The sequence below is a fragment of the Sceloporus occidentalis genome, unplaced genomic scaffold (assembly GCF_023333645.1).
Source record: "Sceloporus occidentalis isolate IW3139 unplaced genomic scaffold, rSceOcc1.0.p SCAF_127, whole genome shotgun sequence".
Taxonomy (NCBI): Eukaryota; Metazoa; Chordata; class Lepidosauria; order Squamata; family Phrynosomatidae; genus Sceloporus; species Sceloporus occidentalis.
This window is the reverse complement of record NW_028317107.1, coordinates 1191124-1215825: the sequence shown is the minus strand read 5'-3', so window position 1 is coordinate 1215825 and position 24702 is coordinate 1191124. Positions and strand designations below refer to the sequence as shown.

Sequence of the window (24702 nt, the reverse complement as noted above, 5' to 3'; positions counted from 1 at the left end):
GGGACCTTGATACAGAGTAGCAAGATTATCCAAATAAAGAGAGCAGACAGGGAGCTTTCCAGGGTTTTGCTTTGTTTTTATTTTATTTTTTTTTCTTATTTTCTTGGTTTATGTTTTGCCTCCTTTCTAACTCTGCTTTAACTTAATGGCAGCCAGAGGTCTAAAAACACGAAAAAAAGACTGATTAATGATTTTAGAGGCATTTTTGTCTTCAACTATAACGTAGGAGACTTTACTACAGATTAAAAAATAAATAAATCACTAAGCCTAAAAATCTATTTTTTTCATTAAAATTATATTACATTATTTATTAAAATATATATATAAAGTTATATATATATTTATATATATATATATATATATATATATTTATATATATATTCTTGGATCAGAGGCTCAAGGGCTTGTAGTTCAGCGATCGTGTAATTGCTGATTTATCGCCTCTGGCCCTTAGCAAAAGTCAAAAGTCGTCTGTTTTCCGTATTATAAGTTAGAATAGATATTTTTATATACATAATATTAGTGTATTGTATAGTATGACAAGAAAGAGGCCATTTCAGCTGCAATCAACTGCTGAAAATGTAGACAATGGCCGCTTGCCACCGCAAAGCAGGACGGGCGCTCAAGGTTCTCGACATGTAACAGTTGGGGGTTTTAGTTAATGTGTCAGTTATTGTAGATTTAACCTTAGTTGAGGTTCCGTAAGAGAAGACAGAGTTAACTCTGATGCCAGAAGTGACCCATTAAGGTGAAAGCGATCCCATCAAATTAGTCTCCGGTGAAGCGGACCTTCGGCTGCAGACCCTGGCAAGGTCACCGAACCTCGATTTTCAGGTGAGTTACAAGATTTCTTCTCCCCGAGTTAACTGTGGATTATGAAGGGTGCGAAGGAGCCCTGCGAAGACACGAATCCTCTGGACATATTGAGTTCCAACTCAACCCAACGTTGGGGAAAGCCTACCAGGCATGGTCCTTCATAATCCAAAGTTTAGTTGATGAAACGGAATACTTCAACTCATCTGCAACTCCTGGTTTAGTGAATAAACCCCTTAACCAAAGGACCCGTTAATCTAGAATCACATGATATTCCTTCCATCGTCTTCCCCAAACTATCAATAGAAACAGAATTTGCCGGCAGATCACCCCCCCCATTGGCCCCATCCTGCTGTAAAGACTCAAACCTTAATCAGTCGTTGGTCTCGTCTTAGATTCAGGAGCCGCATGCCTATCCCATACATGTTTAATACCCTCACTGTATTACCCTCTACCACTTCTGCTGGGAGGCTGTTCCATTGATCTACCTCTCTGTCCATCCGATACATCGAAAACTTCCTTACATTACATGACAATTCTTATTGATCCAATACAAAAGTAAGAGTTTAAGCTATCCTTATTTTTTTTAAATAAGCAAGATGCCAAATAAGTGGAACGCGTTGGGGAGGAAACCTGCAAGTATTGTGAAACCTACCAGATTAATGGGGAGTTGGGGGGGGATTGTGTGGAATTGTGACATCCCTACAGCATCGCCCGTATAATGCATGCCTGCTTCACCCATTACCCCTGCTCTTGCACTTGAACAAAAAAATTGGACGACCTCTTGTTTACCTGTTTCAATGTGAACTCTGATAAACACTACTATGAGCCTTGAGGAGAACATTTAAAAAAAAAAAAAAAAAAAAAGAAAAAATATTAAAAAAATGGGAATATTTTTGCAGATTTGTTATTTATTAATAAATATTTAACTTGTTGTATGGGAAAAAAAAATGTTAAAGATGCCGAGGTTTGTACAAATTAGTTTTTTTTGTTTTGTTTTTTGGGAGTTTTTTGTCGTTTCATTGTTTTCCTGATAACCCTGAAATCTTAGCAGTGGTTTTGTAACTTTTAATTATGTACTGGTAGACTGTTCTTAAAACCTCTGTGATATAAAAAAAACACATAAAAAAAATACCACCAAGTGTCTTAAAATATATTGTATTGCCATTGTTTCTAATGCCAAGTGATATTGTAAATGTTTTGTGTTTCAAATGTGGCCTGTAAAAAAAAATATTTAAAAAAAAATAATTACAATAATATTTTAAGTGCTGTGGGATCACTGCTGTGGAGGTAGGTACTATTGTTCTTGATATGTAATAAATATTTATGATATTTCATCTCGAGTTTTTTTTATTGGTTTGAGAGTGTATCACCAAGGCAGAAATTTACTTCCCCCCCCCCAAGGAACCAGTGTTCTCCCCCCCAAAAAAAAAAAGTTGCAATATTATCTTCGGAAGCCTACCTTAATTTACACAGTTTTAACCACAGGTTTATTGGGGATTTTTTTATTATTATTATTATTTTTTACCAAGTACAGAAAATATAAGCTTGCCAGCAGGGTCCTCTTTCCCCCCCCCCCCTAATGTGGTCGGTTGATCTTAGTCTGTCGGTTGTAGCTTTATCGGACCCTTTGAATCCATACCGGACTGCAAGATGCGCTACAGAAACTGTTGGCGCTATATAAATAAAAGATAAAAATGCCAGCAAATTACTAAATGCCCATGGCGCCACCTTGTGGCCATATTAGATCATTACATATACATGTTGAGATATAAACAGCTTAAAATCATGATAAAAATGTCACAAAATTGGCAAATAAATACTCTGATATTCTTTTCTTTTTTCCAATAAAGTAGATAACAAGGTGTGTTTATTTATATAGCTTATCATTGACCCAGATAACAGATATTAAGCTACACAGAATCCAATAACAGTAATTGGCTATGTAACAGAATTACACATTCATTCACATTTCTTGGAAATATAGCAGTACATATTATCGCCCCTTAAAGGAACACAGATTAGGGGGGGGGGATGAAACAATCCAATACAGTAATTTTTTTTTTTTTTTACGGTAACTTTGTGTTTAACCCATTACTTACCAGTGTGAAGGGTAACCTTAATGGGACGATCTGCAGCCTCACCAATGATCAATGCATATTAGAGAACTGCAGGACTTGCAGGAGATGCATGCGATAGACTAAGGCTCTTTAAAGGCAAATAGCCAGGGGGCCAAAATAGAGCAAATGCATGGATTCATATGACTGTCTATGCATCTGCAAAATATAAGGTGACCTTCAACTATCGTATGCGTTAAAGTGTAAATGAGCGCTGGAGTGTCCCTTTAAAAAAAAAAAAAACATGCTGAACATAGAATTGTCACAATATGCGCATATTCCGGACTAATGACCTCGTTCTGCCGACCCTTGTGCGCTAAAGAAACAGGAGGAGAGTAACAATCAGATACATTGTAATTCACAACACGCTTTAGAAATCGGCATCTCACAGTATCTAATGATTTTTAAAGGGCCAAATGGACACGTTAACTAAGATGAGGTCTGTAGCAAACCTTGGCCCTGGCAAAGTCAAAGAAAAATACCCGGTTAGGCACATTTTCACAGCTTAATGGATCTGATGAGGCCAAAGTGTGCTCCATCGCACAGACCTTATCAGGTTATAGCTTCAAAACTGTTTTTAAGTCAAGAAACTCACAATTCTATTGCATATTTTAGAAAATATACAAAACAGACCTGGGTACAGCCAAGACCAGACCCCAAGTTCCCTGGTGCTCTGCATACCCTTTGACCTGGTGTTCTAGATCTCGACAGCTGCTTCTCGACAGCTTGACGCAGGGCAGGGTTTGAAGCCAAAGCAACGCGTGAGACCTGCGCCAACAGGCATGTCCCTCGCCCTCTCCAGACCACCAGAACTCTTAGACCTTGCTTTTGAGGGGACAGAGCTTCATGGATTGCTCCATCGCATAACGCTTACCAACCAGAGCCGACCTCCATAAATCCGATCACATCTAATACTGTTCGTTGGTTGTATCTTCTACTGGTTTTTCACAAGAACAGCACCAATAAGAGTTGGGATTCCATGCTCTTCATCAAAGAGCGGACTTCGCTTCCCCATACTCAAAATAATACGGCATTGCCCCTTTCAGGCTAACTACCCCATTGTAACAGCAATTGCCCTGATTAAATTAAAATACAGCCACTAGTCTGGCAAAGCTCCTCTCGGAGAACATCACTGGAGCCTTTTCACTAAAGAAGGAGTTGGCAGGAGAGTTGAACAATTTCCGTTATTCTGCAAGGGCGAACTACAGTGAGCTTCTCCTGCAAGAAGGGCCGAATTGGCCCTGTATACAGCTTAAGTAATATGGGAGATTTCTTGAAGTTCTGGCTGTACATTGAGGCATTAAACAGGACCAGCTCATGCCTTTTTGGAGGAGAAACTCAGCAACGTTAGCCATCATGATATCAGGAGGTTGAGCTCCCTCTTTAGTGAACAGACCTCATTAAAACGTCCTCAATATGATGACATCATACATATATATGTAAATGATTGGATCCTTAAGAGTATGTAAAGCCACACCATTCAGAAGGCTCAGGTTTCATGACAATTGCCCGATAATTTAAACTTTGTCCAACGTCCGACTTACTCCTCTACCAGGGGTATTCGTATAAAAATCCCCGTTTTTACATAAACTGAATTTAATTTTATAAAAAAAAAATAAAAAAAAACACGTAGCATTGCTCAGCTTCTAAAAAAATGAGCCCCCGCCACCCATTAACTATTAAGGATCTGTTAATAAGGCATCGGGGGAACATTCCCAGACCCCATAGCTGTAATACACAGAGTACGCTACAAAGCCAAGCGTCTTCTCCGTCTTGGCGATCTCACCAGCTACTGTACCGTGTCGGCAAAAGAACCAAAAGTCTGTGAATTTGGCGTTCGCTGGAAATACGCTTCGATTTGCTCCAGGCTTTTTCCTTTCGTCTCCGGGACACAGAAAATGGTAAAAAGCACATTCAGTAGACAGAAACCAGCGAAGAACCAGAAAGTCCCATAGGAGGTCAGAGAATCCTGCAGGAACACACAGAATATAAAAAACCAAAGCATTTTGGACTGTGATGCACCCTGTAGGCCAGTCCTTTCATCTGGCTTTAAAAAAAAATAAGCTTCCGTGGCCAACAATGACGCGGAAAAGGGACATCAAGTTAAACCAGATGATGATGATGTCACTTTCTCAATGTAACTTATCCGGAATTCTTATTAACTTTAACCAGAACTTTAGATATATTTATCATTTTTCTGTGGATTCCACATCTTAACTGCTTTAACTGCACAAAGAAAAAAGTTTTCTATATGGACCGAGAGAATGAAGAAACCCTCAGAAAGACGCTTTCTGTCTTTGTCCATCTTTGTCCTCGAAGCCAAAGTCTTCTAAGTCTATAACTTTTAGGAGGAATCTTACCATGAGATCGTGGAACTCTTTTGTAACCAGAAAGGCGCATCCCCAATTAGTGACCACACACACGCCGCTGGCCACGCCGCGGGCTCTAAGCGGGAAGATCTCGGACATAACCAGCCACGGAATGGGACCCCAACCGAGAGCGAAGCCTGCAATGGGTAGAGGACGCCAACAATGTGTTTAGTAATTAAATGGAAGAGCGTCTGAGAAATGTCCCAATTTGCCCAACGTCTGCCTTTAAAGTTCACTTACCGGTTATGAAGAGACCCATACTGGCCAGGGCCAGCCACGCCAGGCTGTCTGCTGGTCCGGGGGCCACATCGGTAGGCGGTGGAAGCCATCCTGAGGAATTGTTCACGTGGACCTCTGTGATTTTAAAGTAAACTCCAAATAAAGCAGCGCTGATGGCCATGATGACTCCTGTGGGGCGTGAAGCAATTAAAATAAGGGAATATTCTTATTAGGAGCGTCCCGATAGAGTGCGGACAGTTGGCACCTATACCTGAAATAATTAGCAGAACCTTCCTGCCGGCTTTGTCCATGATGAGGGCAGCGACGGCCGTGAAGAACACCTGGACGAGCCCGACTATCACAGACGCCAGGCTGCTGTCCTGCAGAGAACGGAAGACGAGGAATGAGATGAACGGCGCAAAGCGTCGCCGCAAGAGCATAAACTTCCACCGCCGACGTTCCACCGACCTTAAACTTGGCCTCTTCAAAGATTGTCTCTGCATAAAACATGATGGCGTTTATGCCGGTAAACTGCTGAAAGAACATCAGCAAAATCCCAATCAGGAACGGCTTGTAAATGGAGGGGTTCCCCAATTCTCCCATCTTCAAGCTGGCCTCCTGATTGGACAGAAAAGGTTATGGTGGTCGCACCACGTTCTCCAACCAGCAGACGAGGAACATGACGAGGGTGAGTAAGGGGTCCATGGCAAATACACACCTGATCATCGGTGCTGGACTCGATCTGCCTGAATTCCCATTCGTGGTCAGCCTGTGGACCTCTCAGAAACCTTAAGGCCGATAAGGCTTCGGAGAACTTGCCCTGTCTGATGAGATATCGTGGCGTTTCCGGCATGAAGCACATGAATATCAGCATGAGAATGGGGGGTACGCAGCAGAACACGGCAAGCCAGCGCCAGTCCAATACCATTCCTGATCGCCGGGAGAAAACACGCAAATGTTTATGCTTTACTTTACTGAGAGGGTGGTAGATAAGTGGAACAGCCTCCCTGTAGAAGTGGTAGAGGGTAATACAGTGAGGGTATTAAACATGCATGGGATCGACATACGGCTCCTGAATCTAAGACGAGACCAACGACTGATTAAGGTTTGAGTCTTTACGGCAGGAGAAACGGTCCGTAAGGTGTCAAAATACATGAAACATGGGATACGCACCCCCCCCCCCCGTTTTCTATGACCTCATTACCTGCTATGTATGATCCAACAATTCCAGTAACTACCATCAGTTGGACGCAAGACCCCAGGGTCCCTCGCACTCTTGAGTGTGAAGTTTCAGAAATATAGACCTAAAAAAAATACATGCAGAAAACGGAATTCCTTTCTTATATTTAACTCCACTATCCAATTTATTATGAGTTCACCCACATACTCCATGACATCGTACACAAAACATCACAACTGATGATATCTGGAGTTTAGATTAGTACGAAGGAAGAGAACATGTCTGACCTAAAACCTTACACCCCTTCTTTAACAGAAAATATCTTCCTCTGAATTCAAACGGCGCGATACTCACGGGAACGACTAACGAAGCGACTCCGCTAGCCAGGCCGGTGAGAAGTCGCCCCCCGAGAAGCATCCACATGTTCTGAGCGGAGATAATGAGAGTGAAGCCGAGAACAAACGGCAACGAGCAAAGCATGAGGCTCAGCTTCCGGCCAATCCGGTCCACGACCCACCCGCCGAATACTCCACCCGCGGCGGCCCCGATGGTCACAACGGACTGAGCAGAGAAATAAAACACACACTGTTACTCGCAATAAAAAAAACAGAGAGAGAGAGAGAGAGAAGAAAGGGAGAGAGAGAGAAGAAAGAGAGAGAGAGAGAAGAAAGAGAAGAAAGAAGAAATAGAGAGAGGGGGAGAGAAGAAAGAAGAAATAGAGAGAGGGGGAGAGAAGAAAGAGAGGGAGAGAGAAGAAAGAGGGAGAGGGAGAAGAAAGAGGGAGAGAGAAGAGAGAAAGAGTGAAGAGAACGAGAGAGATGGTTATGACAGAATGACGAGGGAAATAAAACACACAATAAAAAACCCATCAAATTATATATATATAGAGACAGAGACAGAGAGAGAGAGGAGAGAAAGAAAAAGAGAAAAAGAGAGGCACTAAGCTATTTTAGGAAGGACACAGAGCGAGATTTAGGTTTATTTGGTGTATTGTGTGTAACGGTAGAAGGAGTCAGCAGTCATGAAGGATGTTTTTTAAACCCCATCAGCAGAATGAAGCCAAGATATGGGTGAAAAGTTTCCATTTGCACAAAACGAGACACTTTCACCGCTGTAACCCTTTGCCTCCTCTATCCGATCAAAACCACAAGGAAAAGGAACGCACTTGCAGTTTTTACTTCCCGCATTAAGATATTTGGCTGACGAGCCACAAAAACCACACTCGGCGCGTGAGGGGTTAGACTTTAACCTACGCTCGGCGAGTTCAGCTTTATAATAATCTACAGGTTCCGGGGCAAGGACACATTGGCTGGACCACTAGGACAACTTCTCAAGACCTCATCCCTGTAGACGTAGGTTTATTATTCCAAACACCGGTGTTCAGGAGACTAACGTGCCCCACCTAGGCTCTCATATCCCACCAGCTGTTCAAAGGAGGAGTCCATACAGAGCCCCGCCGTGAGGCTGAAGCACCGTCCCCTCTAGAACATACCCGCGGCATGATGCAAGTAACTTACTCCGAACCACGAGGCCGCATTCTTGTCCAGGACCAAGCGTGGGTCGTCGGAGTTCTTCAGATCTGTAATGGCCGGGGAGCTGTATCCCAGGGCAAAGCCAAAGCTCAGGGGGCCCAGAACTGCCCCGAACGTGGACAGATAGAGATTCTTGTTCTGGACTTTGCTGAAGGGAAACAAATTGACACGATACGTATCTTCGCCAGTCACCTCACATCCACACATAGAGGTAATACCACCGGTGCCACCCGACAAAGCAGAAGAGATACAGAGAGAAGATAAAAGAATAACCCGGTTCCTTTAATGGACGACCCGGTTCTTTTAGGGACATCGAGGTTCCTTTCGCAGACAACCTGGCAAGGGTTGTATCGACATCTTTTACCTGCAACCCGTATAGAGATTCAGGCGAGCTCCTGAGCGTGTATAACGTCAGCGAAGGGGCTGTCGTTATGACCGGAGATACTCGTTTCTACCCAAGGAAGGCATCCTCAGAATAAATCTTTATTTCATTTCTTTTTTTCTGATTCTTGGGTAAACGACTTTGTTATTGACTTTGTTATTTTTGGTGAATTTGCCCTTTTGGATAAATCTTCCTGCTAAGTTTTGGGCATAAACAACATCTTATGCTGGAGGGCACACTGTCCGTGACAGTACATCTCTATGGTTTCTCTGACACATTAGGACCAAAATCCCCATCTCCATATTAAACTATTTTATACTACAGTAGCAGAAATGTTTTTTAAAAAAGGGTAATCTGACACAAACGTTACGGCCACTTACACAACGAAGCTGAAATAAATAGACCACTTGTTATGTCCTGTCTACCCATTGTACAGCGCTACGGAATTTGATAATAAATAATAATATTTATATAATAATAATAAATAATAATATAATAATAAAATAATAATAGCTGCTTCCTTCTCATAAATTCAGTAGACGGAATGCTGATCGGAATAAAATGGAAATTGTTTAAAATACCTACTTTAAGTATCTGTTTTGTGGACTCTCGGCCTCCTGGTGTCTTCGGGGGTCCAGCAGGGGCTCCAGATCATCCGGATCCATCTTCCTGAAACTGAAAAGGTGTAAAGTATTGATTTCCACCAATGGTGTATTTTTAGCAGCCGCGGTTACGGTGCCGCTCTAATCTATATATCTATATGTCTATATGTCGCTAAGGTCACTCATATGATTAGTTACAGCTTGCACTAATTAAATTAACTGGAACCATGTTACTGTTCTTACTCACCCCTGCTCCCTGTCCCGTCTTTGTTAGGCTCGGCTGTAGGTCATGTGATAGTTTTCCTTTTTCTTGCCAGCTGACAGGGGTCACGTGATGCTGGAACGCACAGCTTTCACTCTCTAGAGTCACCTGAGAGCTGTGTCAAACCGAGTTCTAAACACCAGACATCCCGCAGCCCACTGACAGAAGATAATACTTTTTTTTATTATTTATTTAATTATGAAAATATATACATTTTTACGCCTCCCCTGGTTTTGTAATGTCATTAAAATATCCAATGCCATTTTATATCCGACAATTCGAAGCTGAAAATATAAAAATTATTACAATAATGACATCGATAATAATAATATTTATTATTATTAGTAGTATATTATTGTTATTATTAATGATTATAATAAATCACATGAATTATCTCGTGTTGCAGCACATATGCCATATCTATGGCTTGAACGTTAAAATATATATATATATATGAATGGGCCCCTGGAAACACTAATCAGCTACCCCTATTTGACTGCAAGTGACATGTTTTGCCCTATAGAAAAATGTCAGCTCCCGGACATCTCGCGACAGCTCCCCGTAGTTTCAACACTTACTACTGCTTGTGCACTAAGTACGTTTAATCGATCGTCGAAACATCCATTCTTGGGGATTCCATGAAGCGCATCGATTGGTTCCGGCGGCTGCGTCTGGTCTGTAGCGGAAGGAGGAGCAGGCGGGAGGACGATTGCCCGCCTCTAGCAGTATGGCTGCCGTAAGGACAGGAGAGAACCTGCAGGGGGAGAGGTATTTACTAAAGCACAGGCCGTATAAAGCCGGGAATTACTTATACGACACAGGTCTCTAACGGAGGAGACTCTATTAACCCTCCTGTTAGTGAGGGGCCCAAAATTACCCCCACAGTGAGAATTTGCCCCAGTCTGTAGGCCAGAAGTCAACTTTGTGTGCAGCAGTGAAACCGGCTCCCCTCAAACAAGTGTGGCTGACATATCAGCAAAGAGCCTGTTTTCCTCTAAGTGGGTTAAAAGTGCAGTCACTCGTGGGCCCTGACACGTGACAGTGACATCCTGTCAAGTGGGTTGTCATGTTTAGAGTACTCTGCTCTTCTTCTCAGGTTGTTTGAGATGAGACTGTAAGCAGCAGAGGAAGTACTGTTAAAAAAACAAGTCATACCTGCCAACTGTCATCCATGTATAGTGACAGTCCCTCCTGCATAGTTATACAGCGACCTTCCTTGTGATCTAAAGTCTAGGATTAATCGGTCCCTGAGAATATATGAACCAAGCTTGATATCAGTGATACAGGTTCTTTTTCTTCTAATAATGGGACAACAGCTTTAAAGTCACCCTGTTTCCTAAATATTGTTTCCGGGATGAATAAAAGCATCTGATCTATACAATAATCTTTTTGTTTCTTGTTTCCTCTAGGTGCATTTTATGAAACATACTTTGATCCAGCGACGTACCTGGACCTATAAGAAATGTGACTGATATGGTATGCATTTAAGTAATAACTTGGAATTCTTTTCCTGCATTATATATTATTTTTGCCCCCCCCCCCCCAGTTTATATTGTATATTAATGTATCATTCGCCTTGGCGGTCTTCGTATGGCATCTCTTGCGATTATTTAATGTGTCAACGTTACCGTCTTGCAGGTTGATGCTTCCGGAAACCTATGGAGAAGAAGGAATTTGAGTCATGGCTTGAAAACCTCTCGGCTACCTTTTACACCCTGACGGACCTGCAGAAAAATGAAACACTGGATCACTTGATCAGCCGGAGCGGTGCTGTCCAGCTAAGGCACCTCTCCAACAACCTAGAGACCCTGCTGAAGAGGGACTTTCTCAGACTACTTCCGCTGGAACTGAGCTTCTACCTGCTGAAATGGCTGGACCCCCAGACCTTACTCACGTGTTGCCTTGTCTCTAAGCAATGGAATAAGGTTATAAGTGCCTGTACGGAAGTGTGGCAAGCGGCTTGTAGGAATTTGGGCTGGCAGGTCGACGATGCCGTGCACGAGACTTTGCACTGGAAGAAAGTTTACCTTAAGGCCGTTTTAAGAATGAAACAACTGGAGGATCACGACGCCTTCCAAACCGCATCGCTAATTGGACATAGTGCCAGGGTTTATGCACTTTACTATAAAAATGGACTCCTGTGTACAGGTACCAAAAATACAGGAGAGCGAAAGTGCGCTTTATAGGGTATATATATTATTAGATTAGATAGAGATTTTTATGCTTTCGGCAAAAAAAGTAGAATCGATATCACTTTGATGATTATGTGGCTTTCGTTGAAGAAGTCCCAAGTAGGTTCTACACTGTGATGTCATTTTCATCCAGGGGCTTTTGTCACTTAGCTAGAAATCTGGGTATAATAAATGATTTCTGGGCTTTATTTTCCACGCCTGGGTTTTGGAGAGGTTAGAAACCCAAACGTCGAGGTCGCAGGAAGGAGAACACATCCTAGCAGGATAATGGTTCTCATTACTGAGGGAAAAGAACCAAATAGCCTTGAGCTGTAGCTCCAACACAGGGCTTCTGACCTGTAGGAGTCAACCTAACCACGATGATAGGTCCCATAAAATGCGTAGCCCCCACATAAAAAAGGGCAGGTTGGGGGGTTCAGGGCAGACAGAACAGTAATGAGCTTCTGAAACACATCAGGGTCCAAGCCAGACAGGAGAGTCACCGAAAACCAGAATTAGTAAGCAATAAGCCTATGAGGAAGACCTTGAAAGCTGGACACTCTGACTCTAATACTGTTTTGCGCTGGTTTGGATGATGATGATGATGATGGTGGATCGTCTCGATTCTGTTATGTTTCTGCATTCCAGGTTCAGATGATCTGTCTGCGAAGCTGTGGGACGTGAGCACCGGGCAGTGCATTTATGGCATCCAAACTCACACGTGTGCGGCTGTGACGTTCGACGAACAAAAACTCGTAACTGGATCCTTTGATAACACTGTCGCCTGTTGGGACTGGATTTCAGGGGCCAGAACTCAGCACTTCAGAGGACATACTGGAGCAGGTAGCTAAGTGTAGACAGGACAACTGTAAGATTCGCTTTACTCTGCTTAAACTCTTATTTTTATGTTTGTTTTTTTTTATCTTATTTGTACGTTTTCTTTAATGTAAAGAGACTCTAAATAGAATGTCCCTTAAGTGGCATTTTAAAGTTTACCGACTCCCAAAGGGGATGGGCTTGAAGATCAGTCCTCCCTGTTCTAGATGTCATCTTCTTGATGTGCTATTAGAATATTTGCATATTAGTTGCCAAGGATACCCAAAAGCAAACGGGCTAAACGGGCTTCCTTAAAAAATGTACAGTAATGAAAGTAATCAAAGATGATTAGGAGTTCTAAGATAATTAGGGATATACAGTTTTATACAAATCAGTATTAGTTATATAAAGCAAAATACATTGTAAAAGTATGGAATGTTAAGCCTTTTTTTTTTTTTCCCTTTTCAGTTTTTAGCGTGGATTACAGCGACGAGCTCGATTTACTCGTCAGCGGCTCTGCAGATAACACTGTGAAAACATGGGCCTTATCTTCCGGATCTTGTTTGAATACGCTCACTGGCCACACTGAATGGGTCACAAAAGTAGGTCTGAGCCTTCAGCCCCTGCGGGGATTTAAGAAGTAGCAGGACCGTTCAAGAACCCTTATCCCGTTCACTGAATGCAGAAAATGATTTAGAAAGGGCCCTTTAATGACAATATTAGCCATAATACCACACATTAGCTATGAGATTGTGTCTGTTTTAGTTGTATGTAGTTTCTACTTATTATTGTTACTTTTTGTTGGTATGTTGAGTATTTTTTTATTTATTTTTTTTCTCCCCAGGTAGTTTTGCAGAAATGTCAAGTCAAATCCATCATGCACAGTCCCGGGGATTATATCCTACTTAGTGCTGATAAATATGAAATCAAGGTATGCGTATTCACCTGCGTGCAAATCCCCCCCAAAAACAAAGCAGGAGGAGAATTTAAGCTCTATATACTCTGGGGTTTTAACTAAATGAAGCCATGTTGAATGCCCTACAGCTAACTTAATATGGATCCCAAATTAGATCCAGCGTTAGTCATTTACCTGTGGTTTGTTTTATAGATTTGGCCGATCGGAAGGGAAATAAACTGTAAATGCTTGAGGACGCTGTACGTATCGGACGATCGCAGTATATGCTTACAGCCGCGGCTGCACTTTGATGGAAAATACATCGTGTGCAGCTCGGCCATCGGGCTCTACCAGTGGGACTTTGCCAGCTACGACATTCTAAGGTATAGTACATATTGTGATAAGTAACTTGTAATTTTAGGCATTCTTGTAGAGGAAGTTCTCTTCTGAAACTGCCATTTAGAATTCTGATACACACAGCTTTAAGTATGCATCCCTAGTTAAAGTGGGCAATCTAATCAACCCCTCAATCTTTGAATTTTGTTAACCTGTTGCAATCATGAATCCCCCTCGTTTCTTCTGTTAAATGGTTTCTATTTCCTGCTTTTCAGAGTTATCAAAATGCCGGATTCTGTAAACCTTTCCTTACTGGGTTTTGGAGACATTTTCGCTCTCCTGTTCGACAACCACTACCTATACATTATGGATTTAAGGACAGAGAAACTGATCAGCCGATGGCCTCTGCCAGAGTACCGGAAATCCAAGAGGGGCTCCAGCTTTTTGGCCGGAGAAACGTCGTGGTTAAATGGTCTGGATGGCGTGAATGACATCGGTCTGGTGTTCGCCACGAGTATGCCAGACCACAGTATCCACTTGGTGTTGTGGAAAGAAAATGGTTGATGGCCGCAGGACGCCTGGTGCCGGCTGTTTTTAAACAGGACGCTGAGACTGGTGATTTTTCTACCACCGACTTTCAGAGTATAACTTGCATGAACCAAAGTTTCACATCCGGTATCCCATCATGCAGTGCACAATCATTTCTATTACGTTTGCGGGTGGAAGCGGCGGTCCGATCGACCCGGACCCAGTCTGTATGCTAACTGAATTTCACCAGAAATTTCTATGAGCGTTTATAGGCTTGCTGTTTTGATTATGATCCAGCCAGACAACTGCGGTTTAAGTTATAAAGAAAAACAGATATATTCTGATCCCATTAAAAAAAAAAAAAAAAAAGTATCGGGACGGCAGGCATTCCATCTTAGCCCATTTGTACAATATCTTAACATTCAATAGCGTTTATAAATGTAATCTATTTTAATACAGGAAAAAAAATAGTTGTAACATTTAGTTTAAATATTATGTATAAACGCGCCATCGTAGACCCAAAAGCAGGGGCCTCCCCTTGTTGAACATTACCTATGTTTATTTTTTATTAAAAATAGAAGATTCTTTTGAGTGCCCGCCTTAAACCCGCCTGATTTTGGAGCCGAGAGTGGAAGAAAAAAAAAAAAAAAAAAAAAAGGAGGCCGTTCGCTAAACGTGAGCCAGATAGAAGAATGGTTGGCTTTTATAGTGGGAATTGCCGTGAAAGCGTGATGTGATCTGTACACTGGCAGAGAGGACTTACACACACCTGTCCTTTCTGTAAACGGTCATCCAAATAAAATTTCAGATATCTCGATTGTCTTATTTCCAGGGCTGGAGGCTACTTCATTATTTCTTTAGCTACTGTTTGGGGAGAAAAAAATTATTTTAGATGCCCGAAGGACACACCGTGGTCAAAGCATTGGAAATTCATATTCTTTATTAAGCTCCGACATATTCTACAGCGCTGTACAATTTAAATAGGGGATGGTACAACAGAAACCGAGGACCCTGCATGTGAACTATGTCTACAAAGCAATTCAGCCGATTCATATAAAGTCGCATCTGAGTAATTTTAATTTGCACCGTTTGTGAAATACTGCGCATGTGTGGATGTTTCCATCGGGCAGAGAGAGATGCCTTCTGCTGTATTTTGGACGCGGCCCTTTTCAGGATCTCCCAGTACATACTGTAATTCGGTGTCAGACTGCAGGGCCGGTGCTCAGAAAAAAATCCACCGATACCGGCCTTAAGATAGAAAAGCAGCACCTGTAGGACCACTACGAAGAAGCTACATTGAAGCCACCCCTCTGGCACAAAGCATTCTTTCACAACTAATATCTATCCCGGGGTATAACCTTTACACCCTGGGCACTTGTCTAAGATAATTTGGCCCCTGTGGTACGACGGGCCGGATTCAAAACATTTGCGGAAAGAGCACCGCCACGTTCCCAATTTATTAAGTCACCCGTTACTTCCATCGCCGGCCTTGTATTTGACCACTGCCTCTCATCCCCTGTTTACTAGATGTGTAACAGCTCTCACTACTATGGAATATCATTTACAAAAATAACTTTTAATGGTATTAAGGAAAAAAACAAAACAGTATGATAAATATATCACTTCCCCGCTGACTTCCTGTCGGATTTGGATTTCTGGTTACCGTTCCTGAACTTCTTTCTCGGCGGACCATTCTGCTTCTGTAACGGCAAACGAACAAAAAGATCTCCAGTCCCCAAAATAGACAAGACTTCTAAATATACTTTCAGTTCAGACGAAAGTTGCCCTGACAGCATGAATGACTTTCCTAAAGCTGTGGGGTTTCTTTTTATAACACTAGCGGTCAATCATTTCATAACTTTCTATGAAAATTGTCAGCTAAAGAAAAAGTTTACAAAAATAAGGAAGAACGCGGTAGATACCCAGCAGCGGTGATTAAATTGCTCAAACTGTAGTTATTTCGATACCTGAAGTATTCAGAGTAAACGCCACTTTATCAGAAGACATCCACTTTGACTCAAACGCCAAGTCTGATTCTCTAGAACTAAATCAGTTTCGGAATTTTTAATAAATATCTTCTACGGATACTTAGTTGCTGTAAAAGGCATCAAGGCCAACCGTACAGAGGCTGTTCCAGAATGAAGTAACAGTTACCTGCTGCCTTTTCTTTCTGTTCTGTGTCGATGTATCCACCTCCATCTCCTCTTCGCCACCCGATGTAACGTTTCCATTTGGCTCGTCCTCGCCATTTTTCAGCTTGAACATGGAGTCTGCAGGCAAAGGAAGAACCACGGGACGTTACAAAACCGAACCTTTAATAATATTGGTTCTGCATTATCTAGATTGGGACTCTAGAACCCCCTAGGATGAAGGACCACGGTTTCATTATCAAGAACTCTGCGTGAACATTTTCTGCCAAGTATTACAACAGGGCGGACATTTCCAGATGTTTTAAGGACAGATATAAAGAACCTCACCTGGATACAGGTCACTCATGCTATCGCCCGAGTCGCTGTCATCAGAGTCATTCGGTGGTTCCCACATATCTTTCTTTCGCGAAGGTCCATCACCATCAGACCTCTTCTGCTTTTTCTTCTGTAGGAGGCAAGTCGGCACATATTCCACTCCTTCTTTCTGGCACTCCTCATCTAAGAGAGGACTTTGGTAAATGGAAGCCCCCCTATGCCAAAGGATGGACCATAGCAATACACCCACTAACCAATAACGCAAGAAGGTAAATCACTTATGGACCTTTTCACCAAGGACTCACCTGGCCCAGGTATAAAACTTGTTGCCAAACATTTCTCCACTATTTAAGATCCCAAGTTCAGTTCTTTTTTTAAACACATTCTCACCTTCAAAAAGCTGAAAGATGCTCAGAGAATGGTTAATTATACGATTATAGCATCTATACTCACTGAAGTTAAGGTTACAGAGGTCACACAAGCGCCTTAACTGAAATCTACTCAACATCACTTGATCAAACTGAAAGATTTACTCGCTTTTGAGCTACTGTCGAGTTGAATCGAGTGCTGTTGAGTGGAGTGGAATCTCTTGGAGAGGTCTGTTGATCTACGCTTCTTGGCTACCGAGTTAAATTCAACTGCGCTGCAGTCTGTTGGTCTGTCATTTTGAATTGACTTAAGTTCCAGATCAACCCCCCCACTCTCCCACCCCAAAGTCCCCTTGGGAGCTCATTAGCGGACATGATTCTCCCTAAAGGAACAAATGGCTAAACATTCCATTACAAGCCAAGGTTCGTTGACCAACTCAACGTGGTCATGTTCAGTTGACCAACTTGCATGGGTTTGTCAAGATGGAATTCTAGTCAATTTAAGACTATTCAACCTTTTTGTGAACAGAATAAAACTCAAGAGAAGGTGAAAATTAAGCTAGGAAACGTAGTTACCTTTTAGAGATTATTTATTATTATTTTTTTACATACACTTACTCACATTTCTCCAAGGCCTTCACGTAGCGCCTGCCCTGGGCATGCTTCAAAACATGTGCTGGGGTCTTGTTGAGGTGGCGGAGAGTTAGCTTACAGAACAGCTGATGTCTGCAGTTGAAACGAAAACGATTTTAGTCACGAAGAGCGAAATCACTTTCGATTACTTTATTTGAATTCTCAGTAAAAATGCTTCATTCTCCGCAGTCCCTTCTAATAAATAAAACAGGAGAAACCCGTCCTTATGCATTCCCTGATGTCACCGATCTCATAATTACCATGGGAAGCCATATAACCAACGAAGGTCCAAAAGAAGGACTTCATTCTAGAATTTTTGAAAATACAGACACAAAAATGGTATTTCTTGAACCCCCATCCCCCCCCGCCGCTCAGATACGTACTGGTTTTTAGTGCTCGGGACAATATGTGGCTCGAATCTGCTGAAATCAAAGGCTTTTTCTGAAAACAATCTCTTATATTTCTTGCCTTCAGTGAAGTTTTTCAGTTCGGGAAGGCGACACGGCAGCTCGTGTCCGTTTAGGGTACACTTGACCTACAGACATAGGAGAAATAACCGTATAATTGAAGCTTGATCAATCGTAACGTTCCTCAGGTATGGGGACTTGGGTCACAAATGTACAGGGATCACTCCACTCATCCCTCTACAAGCAAATGATATAACTGGGGTATTAAAATTCTTAAGGGTTATAAAAGAGTAAAATGTTGCATTAATTACATAAGCGCATTAAAATAAATACAACTAGTTATTCCAATTAAAGGACCAACATTTACACGATACGCTACATAGAACTATTTATTACAAAAAAAAACAAAAACATGTGGGGTATTTTACAAGAGTAGGTTAATTTAAAAAAAAAAAAAAAACAATTGGACAAAAAAAACCCACATAATTTGAGAGGGTTTTTTGTTTTTTAAATCCCCATCTTCTTTATGCTGAAACAACTGATGGACTGGAGGCATATAAAGGCCCTTTACCCCTCCCCCCTTCTTGGGCTCCAGGGTGCCCCTGTGTTACCCCTGCCCGGGGCCCTCACCTTATTCTCCCCCGTTAGCTCCAGACTGGGGTGAAGCTTCAGGAACTGGCGCAGCTCCTCAGACAGAGCCTCCATGACAGGCACCCACGTGTAAACTGCTGTTCAACCTCCACCCGGAAGTGCTCACTGACCATAGAGATGAGCTACGGCTGCCTAGAGAGGCAGCACTAAGCGTTACTGTACTAGTGCAGCTGACGGGGGGAGAATCATTGATTGATCGCATGGTTTAAAGGGATGCATCGGTCTCCCCTGTCACTCATCTGATCTGACACCCAAGGGGTTAATACCTATATGAGTCCTGCCAACGCAGTCTATGTTTAAGTTGCTCACACACAATTCTAGCACTGAAAGGGTCAAGCTGTGCATGGTGACATTCCAGACACTGCTTATCTGCTCTTGCACTCAAAGGGTTAATGTACACATGTGCTGTGGGAGGGCTGTTCTAGACATATAGACTGGGTCACGTGGGTTAATCGGAAGGATCTCATATTTATTTTGTTTCAGATCAGGTAAGCAAAAAGAGTCAAAGCTTCCCGGTTACCATGGTTTCCGGAGTGCGTGGACCCCGTGCACGTGACCCGGAAGTTATGGTTTCCAGGCTGTGGGAGCAGGAAGTGTGCTGAATTGAGTTTTTGACACCCGGGTACCGTCCTTTCCCAGCGCCTGGGATGAGGCTCCTCCTGGGATGTGTGGGGATCAGGACCCTGCTCTCTGCCCCCAGGGGTCGGTGGCAGGTAAGGACTCTCCCAGACCCCTCTCTAATCCCCAAAAATACCCTCCACAACCTGAACTTTCTGTAGAGGTCACCCCTGAGATCTGTCCCTGTATTGTACAGCATAGCATCATAGCTGCCAACTTCCCCCAGACTCCTAAGGACAGCCCTTTTATGCCTATAGACCTGGTGGATTTTTTTATCATGCTATGCTTTGCATCTGTATCGGCCTTCGTTTATATCATATAACTTTTTGGTTTATGTTACGCGTTCATTTATATTTATTTATTGAGCATCCCCATTCCCTCTGTCTCTGGAGAGCCTCACAGGGTTCTCCGGCCCTAAAAGCCCCGATAATGTGTATAGAAACAGCAGGAAACGGCTTTATAAATTAAACCGGGTAAATAAAACCCATTATTCTTCTTCAAAAAGGCCACAGTCACATTAAAGGTCCCAGTAAAGCCGTGACTTATAGCCATACGTCTAACCCTATTCCTTAAAACAAAACTGACCCTCTTTCGCACTTTGGCACTTGACCCAGTTAAATAATAAATCTTTGACCTCAGCCATAGTGCAGCCTGCTTTAGGATGGAGGACAAAATCTCTGAAAATAATCTTTCTTTTCTTTCAGAGTCTAAATTGTGCAGCCAGACTATCCCAGACCACAAAACCCCGTCGTCGAGCGGAGTCCTTCCAACCACATCTACAAAAAGGTAAAGACGGACTATGACCCCAGGAGATAGAAAAGAACATACGCTACTGTCCAAAAGTTTGGGGTCACTCATCATTCATGGGAAAACAAGGACATTTCTGGCTGTAACATAATTGCAAAAAGGTTTTCTAATCATCAATTATCCTTTTAAACTTAAACTTGGATCAGCGAACACAACGTGCCATTGGAACACAGGAGTGATGGGAGTGATAAAGGGTCATTGGAACACAGGAGTGATGGGAGTGATAAAGGGCCATTGGAACACAGGAGTGATGGGAGTGATAAAGGGCCATTGGAACACAGGAGTGATGGGAGTGATAAAGGGCCATTGGAACACAGGAGTGATAAAGAGTGAGCGCCTATGAAGAGATTCCATTAAAAATCAGCCGTTTCCAGCTACAATAGTCATTTACAACAAGAAGTGACCCCAAACTTTTGAACAGTAGGTGTATATAAGATAGAAACCACTGCACGTAAATCAGAAACATACCGAATGAAATTATATTAGAAAGAGCAGATGAGAATCACGTTGTTCCTCTGACCTGCTATATATCTACATTTAACGAAATCTCAAACGTTGTCCAGGATTGTCTTATTTCAGTTGATGTTGAACACACCGGACTTTTGGTCATTGTCTGGCTCTTCGCGAATAAGGAAATATTTACCCAACTTAAAACCGCCATACGAGTTTAACGTCCTGTCATTGTATGCAAATGATTACGTGTGTATCATTTTATATAGAATTTTCTAAAATTCCATCATTTGATTTGTTTGTTTTTTCCTCGTTCCTGGTTCCGCGTTCAGCTCTTGGCTTCGGGTCATTAAGGTTCATCCGTTCTTCGGCCAAAGCTGCTGAGTCCGAAGAAGATACCATCATCAAATGGATTCTCCTGCTGATCCCGGTTACCACGTTTGGTCTGGGCACGTGGCAGGTACCATCAGTATCTCTTATGTTTAAGAGCTGAGTAAATGATCACTGGCGTTGAATCTCTTGCATTGTTGAGACCCCATTAATATTTTTTGGCAAATTAAGAACTTTTGTTGTTGTTGTTATCGTGCCTTCAGGTCCAGAGACGCAAGTGGAAACTGGAACTCATCAAGGATATGGAGTCACGAGTTAGAGCTAAGCCTATTCCGCTTCCGACTGAGTAAGAGTGCAAATAGAAGCTAAAACAGTAGTAAAGCCTAATACAGCGAGGGCATTTAAACATACATGGGATAGGGCGGCATCCGGCTCCTGAATCTATGACGAGACCAACGACTGATTAAGGTTTGATACCCGCCCCATCTCCCTATAGAATAACCATAATGTTTACTGCTAGCTCTGGAACTCACCGTTTCACTGCTGTATTAAAAGGGCTTGATAAACCCAGCGCAGACGGGGTTAATTTTGTAAACAACTATTGAAGCTGGAGACGGCGGATGTTTAATGGAATCTCTTCATAGGCGTTCATCACTCTTTATCACTCCCATCACTCCTGTGTTCCAATGGACCTTTATCACTCCCATCACTCCCAACACAACTATTTTTATTTTTTATCATTCCAGCCCGGAGGAGCTCAGGGATTTAGAGTATTGCCCGGTCAAGGTAAAGGGTCACTTCGATCACTCACGGGAGCTTTATATTCTCCCTCGGACTTTAGTGGACCCGGAGAAAGAAGCTCGGGAGTCGGGTCGTATATCGTCCAGCACAGAGAGCGGGGCTCATATAATCACCCCCTTCTACTGCTCAGACCTCGGGTACGTACATTCCTACCGTATACAGAAAACATGTGGGGGGTAAATAAAGGTGTAATCATTTATATAGCTGGGGCATTTAAAAGAAGAATAAGGCTTTAATTACCCCGCTTAATTTATAAAGCTGGTATCGGCTGTTTCTATACACATTATGGGGGCTTTCAGGGCTGTAGAACCCTGCGATCCCCTCATACCCAGCAAACATTCTGACCTCCTAGAAAAGAGGGGCATCAGGGGAGAAAAGAGGGGCATCAGGAGAGGAAAGAGGGGCACCAGGGGTTTTCAAAGAGAAACTGACCTTCCTAATAGAGGGACTTACCCCCTAATCCCCGTATAAAGCCCATGGAGACTCACATCTGCTTATTTTCCTCCATCAGAATCCCCATCCTGGTGAACCGAGGATTCGTTCCAAAGAAGAAAATAAATCCAGAGACCCGGCTGAAGGGACAGGTGAGATAAAACCAGCACCAGCTCCTAAAGAACATCTCATTCCATGTGCAGTATATATATATATAATGCCCACTTAACCACTTATCAACCATAACATACTGATTGTACCCAGCGGGCATTACTATTAAACAGTTATAATCTAGTAGAGCAAGGGTGTCCAACCTGCGGCCCTCCAGCTGCTTCAGGACTACATCTCCCATATTCCTCTGCCAGCCCCTTAGCTGAAAGAGCATTATGGGAGATGTAGTCCTGCAGCAGCTGGAGGGCCGCAGGTTGGAGGCCCTTGTAGTAGAGGACGGGATCGTTGTTTGGCCTTCGGGGATCCCTCTAAATGTTTCTTTCTCTCCAAAGGTTGCCGGTGAGGTTGAGCTGGTGGGTATTGTGAGGCTGACAGAGATACGGAAGCCTTTCGTCCCAGAAAATGACCCTCAAAGAAACCTGTGGCACTACAGGGACCTATCGGCCATGGCAAGAGCCGCTGGAACGGAGCCTATCCTAATAGACGCGGATCTTGGTACGTAAGAAGCAGGACGCCTAAGGTTCATCATAAAACCTTAATTAATATAATTAAGGTTTAATTATTACCAGGAAAATTCCTTTAAAGAGATCTTACTATTGTTGATTATCGATTTATATAGTCTTATCATATATCGCCGTGCTGTACTATTGAACTATAAATTATGTGATACAAACCAGGCACTGATAGGCTGTCGCCATAGAAACAAAGAAAAAAAAAAAAAGCTTCTTAAATAATTCTGTGTTGTTGAACCCTAAGAGGTTATGAGGGATACTAGAGAGCACAATGTTATAGAGGAACAGCACCTTTAATTTACGGTGTAATAACGTGTTTTTTTTTAGCTAGCACGATCCCCGGAGGACCGATTGGTGGACAAACCAGGGTGACCCTGAGAAATGAACACATGCAGTACATTATAACGTGGTAAGTATCCGTCATGTGATATTTTGGGTGTTTTTACTGCTAAAAACTGAGCTTTCCAGTCCATTGGAATTCATCTTTAACATGCTTACGCGTTGAAAGCAGCGTAGTACAATGGGTTACTCCAAAAAACTTACAACCTCTTGTGTCTCCTTATAGGTACGGTCTCTGTGCGGCTACCACGTATCTATGGTGTAAGAAGTTCGTTCGGAAGTTTGCCGTGTGACAGTAGCAGCGACCGACCCTTTAAGACTTATTGACGCTCCAGACCGACTGCCTGGGGCCTGCCTAAGATGTCACAAAACTTTTATAACTACAAATAAAGAAAAGGAAAGCGATGTTTATTTAAAAAAAATTGAAATAGTTATCGTTTGTTTAAAAAAACTAAAAAAAAAAGGGTAACCATGAAGATGCTTAGTACAAGAAATACATAGACGTGAAAGGGACCACTCAGGTCACCAGCCATGTCTTGTAAGCTACGGAATTCCTCCTCCGCATCGGGCTGCCTGCTTTTCTAAAGGTAACGTCGGCCAAATGGTTTCGTGAACACCCACCAGGCTAGAGACGGACAAGACGTCCATGGTTCTGTTCACATATAACAAGGGTGTCCAACCTGCGGCCCTCCAGCTGCTTCAGGACTACATCTCCCATATTCCTCTGCCAGCCCCTTAGCTGAAAGAGCATTATGGGAGATGTAGTGCTGCAGCAGCTGGAGGGCCGCAGGTTGGACGCCCTTGACATATAAGATTGTCTGGAGATGGTGGACGTTGGCTTGTATTCTCCTCAGTGGTCTCCAAGACAATCCAGATGTTCCAAGAAGGAGCAAGAGGTTTCTGCATGTAGGGTCTCGGCACAAATGTCGACCTTGCCAGCCATGGCAGAGATCCCTAGGGCTACCCCATGGAACTGTTTAGGGATATAAATCATATTGGCGGAGGTATTAGTGGGCTCCTTCCTATAGCCTGAGAACAAACTGGTTTAAGAGTTGGTATTAGAAGGTTTTACCCGGCCGCGGACTTTCTGTATGGACCAGGTTTTCTCTATGGTAATAGAATAATAGAGTGGGTCTCAAGCATGATACTTTCACAGAACCCTCGGTGCATCTTTTTGAGACAGAAGACTCTCTTTTCACCCGCGGTGGGCAGCTAGAAGGTAGCTAAAACCCACCAGAGGAACCATAGACAGGACCGTTAGCTGGTTATCAACAACGCAAAGAAACTAGAATAGAATTTTAAGAATACCAGTCGAAACCAGTTTAAACCACCTCGATATTAGAAAGATTTGAGCGTAGATGATTGGTCGTCAACACCAGTACTAGGAGCAAAAAGCCACTCCAGGAAAGGCCAGCTTCAAGATGGCGGCCGCTACAGCAGATAACAAGGAAAGCAAGAATCTGGTTTATCGGCATTAATCCCGCCCATTTATTAAA

At 42.8% G+C, this 24702-nt stretch overlaps 4 protein-coding genes across 4 annotated transcripts; 2 read left to right on the top strand and 2 right to left on the bottom strand.

Annotated features, from left to right (window-relative positions):
• Positions 1–4719: 4719 nt before the first annotated feature.
• On the bottom strand, positions 4720–8437 carry LOC149281819 (solute carrier family 2, facilitated glucose transporter member 8-like). The gene is made up of 9 exons (XM_089498976.1): positions 8216–8437; positions 7053–7259; positions 6723–6822; positions 6237–6448; positions 5987–6136; positions 5790–5898; positions 5540–5707; positions 5291–5436; positions 4720–4899 (listed from the first exon to the last, which is right to left on the bottom strand). Exons 1-9 carry the CDS (start codon positions 8435–8437, stop codon positions 4720–4722), a joined length of 1494 nt encoding a protein of 497 aa, XP_089355102.1.
• A 2688-nt stretch (positions 8438–11125) lies between these two features.
• Positions 11126–14258, top strand: LOC149281818 (F-box/WD repeat-containing protein 2-like). The gene is made up of 6 exons (XM_089499004.1): positions 11126–11624; positions 12296–12490; positions 12932–13065; positions 13308–13394; positions 13572–13741; positions 13970–14258. The coding sequence occupies exons 1-6, from the start codon at positions 11135–11137 to the stop codon at positions 14256–14258; spliced, it is 1365 nt and encodes a 454-aa protein (XP_089355130.1). The 5' UTR covers positions 11126–11134.
• A 1583-nt stretch (positions 14259–15841) lies between these two features.
• On the bottom strand, positions 15842–18800 carry LOC149281817 (surfeit locus protein 2-like). Its single transcript, XM_089498975.1, has 6 exons — positions 18726–18800; positions 18072–18223; positions 17678–17781; positions 16700–16870; positions 16377–16492; positions 15842–15922 (listed from the first exon to the last, which is right to left on the bottom strand). The coding sequence occupies exons 1-6, from the start codon at positions 18798–18800 to the stop codon at positions 15842–15844; spliced, it is 699 nt and encodes a 232-aa protein (XP_089355101.1).
• A 610-nt stretch (positions 18801–19410) lies between these two features.
• LOC149281816 (surfeit locus protein 1-like) lies at positions 19411–23499 on the top strand. Its single transcript, XM_089498974.1, has 8 exons — positions 19411–19459; positions 20954–21081; positions 21215–21297; positions 21698–21889; positions 22264–22336; positions 22688–22850; positions 23195–23276; positions 23433–23499. The coding sequence occupies exons 1-8, from the start codon at positions 19411–19413 to the stop codon at positions 23497–23499; spliced, it is 837 nt and encodes a 278-aa protein (XP_089355100.1).
• Positions 23500–24702: the final 1203 nt, after the last annotated feature.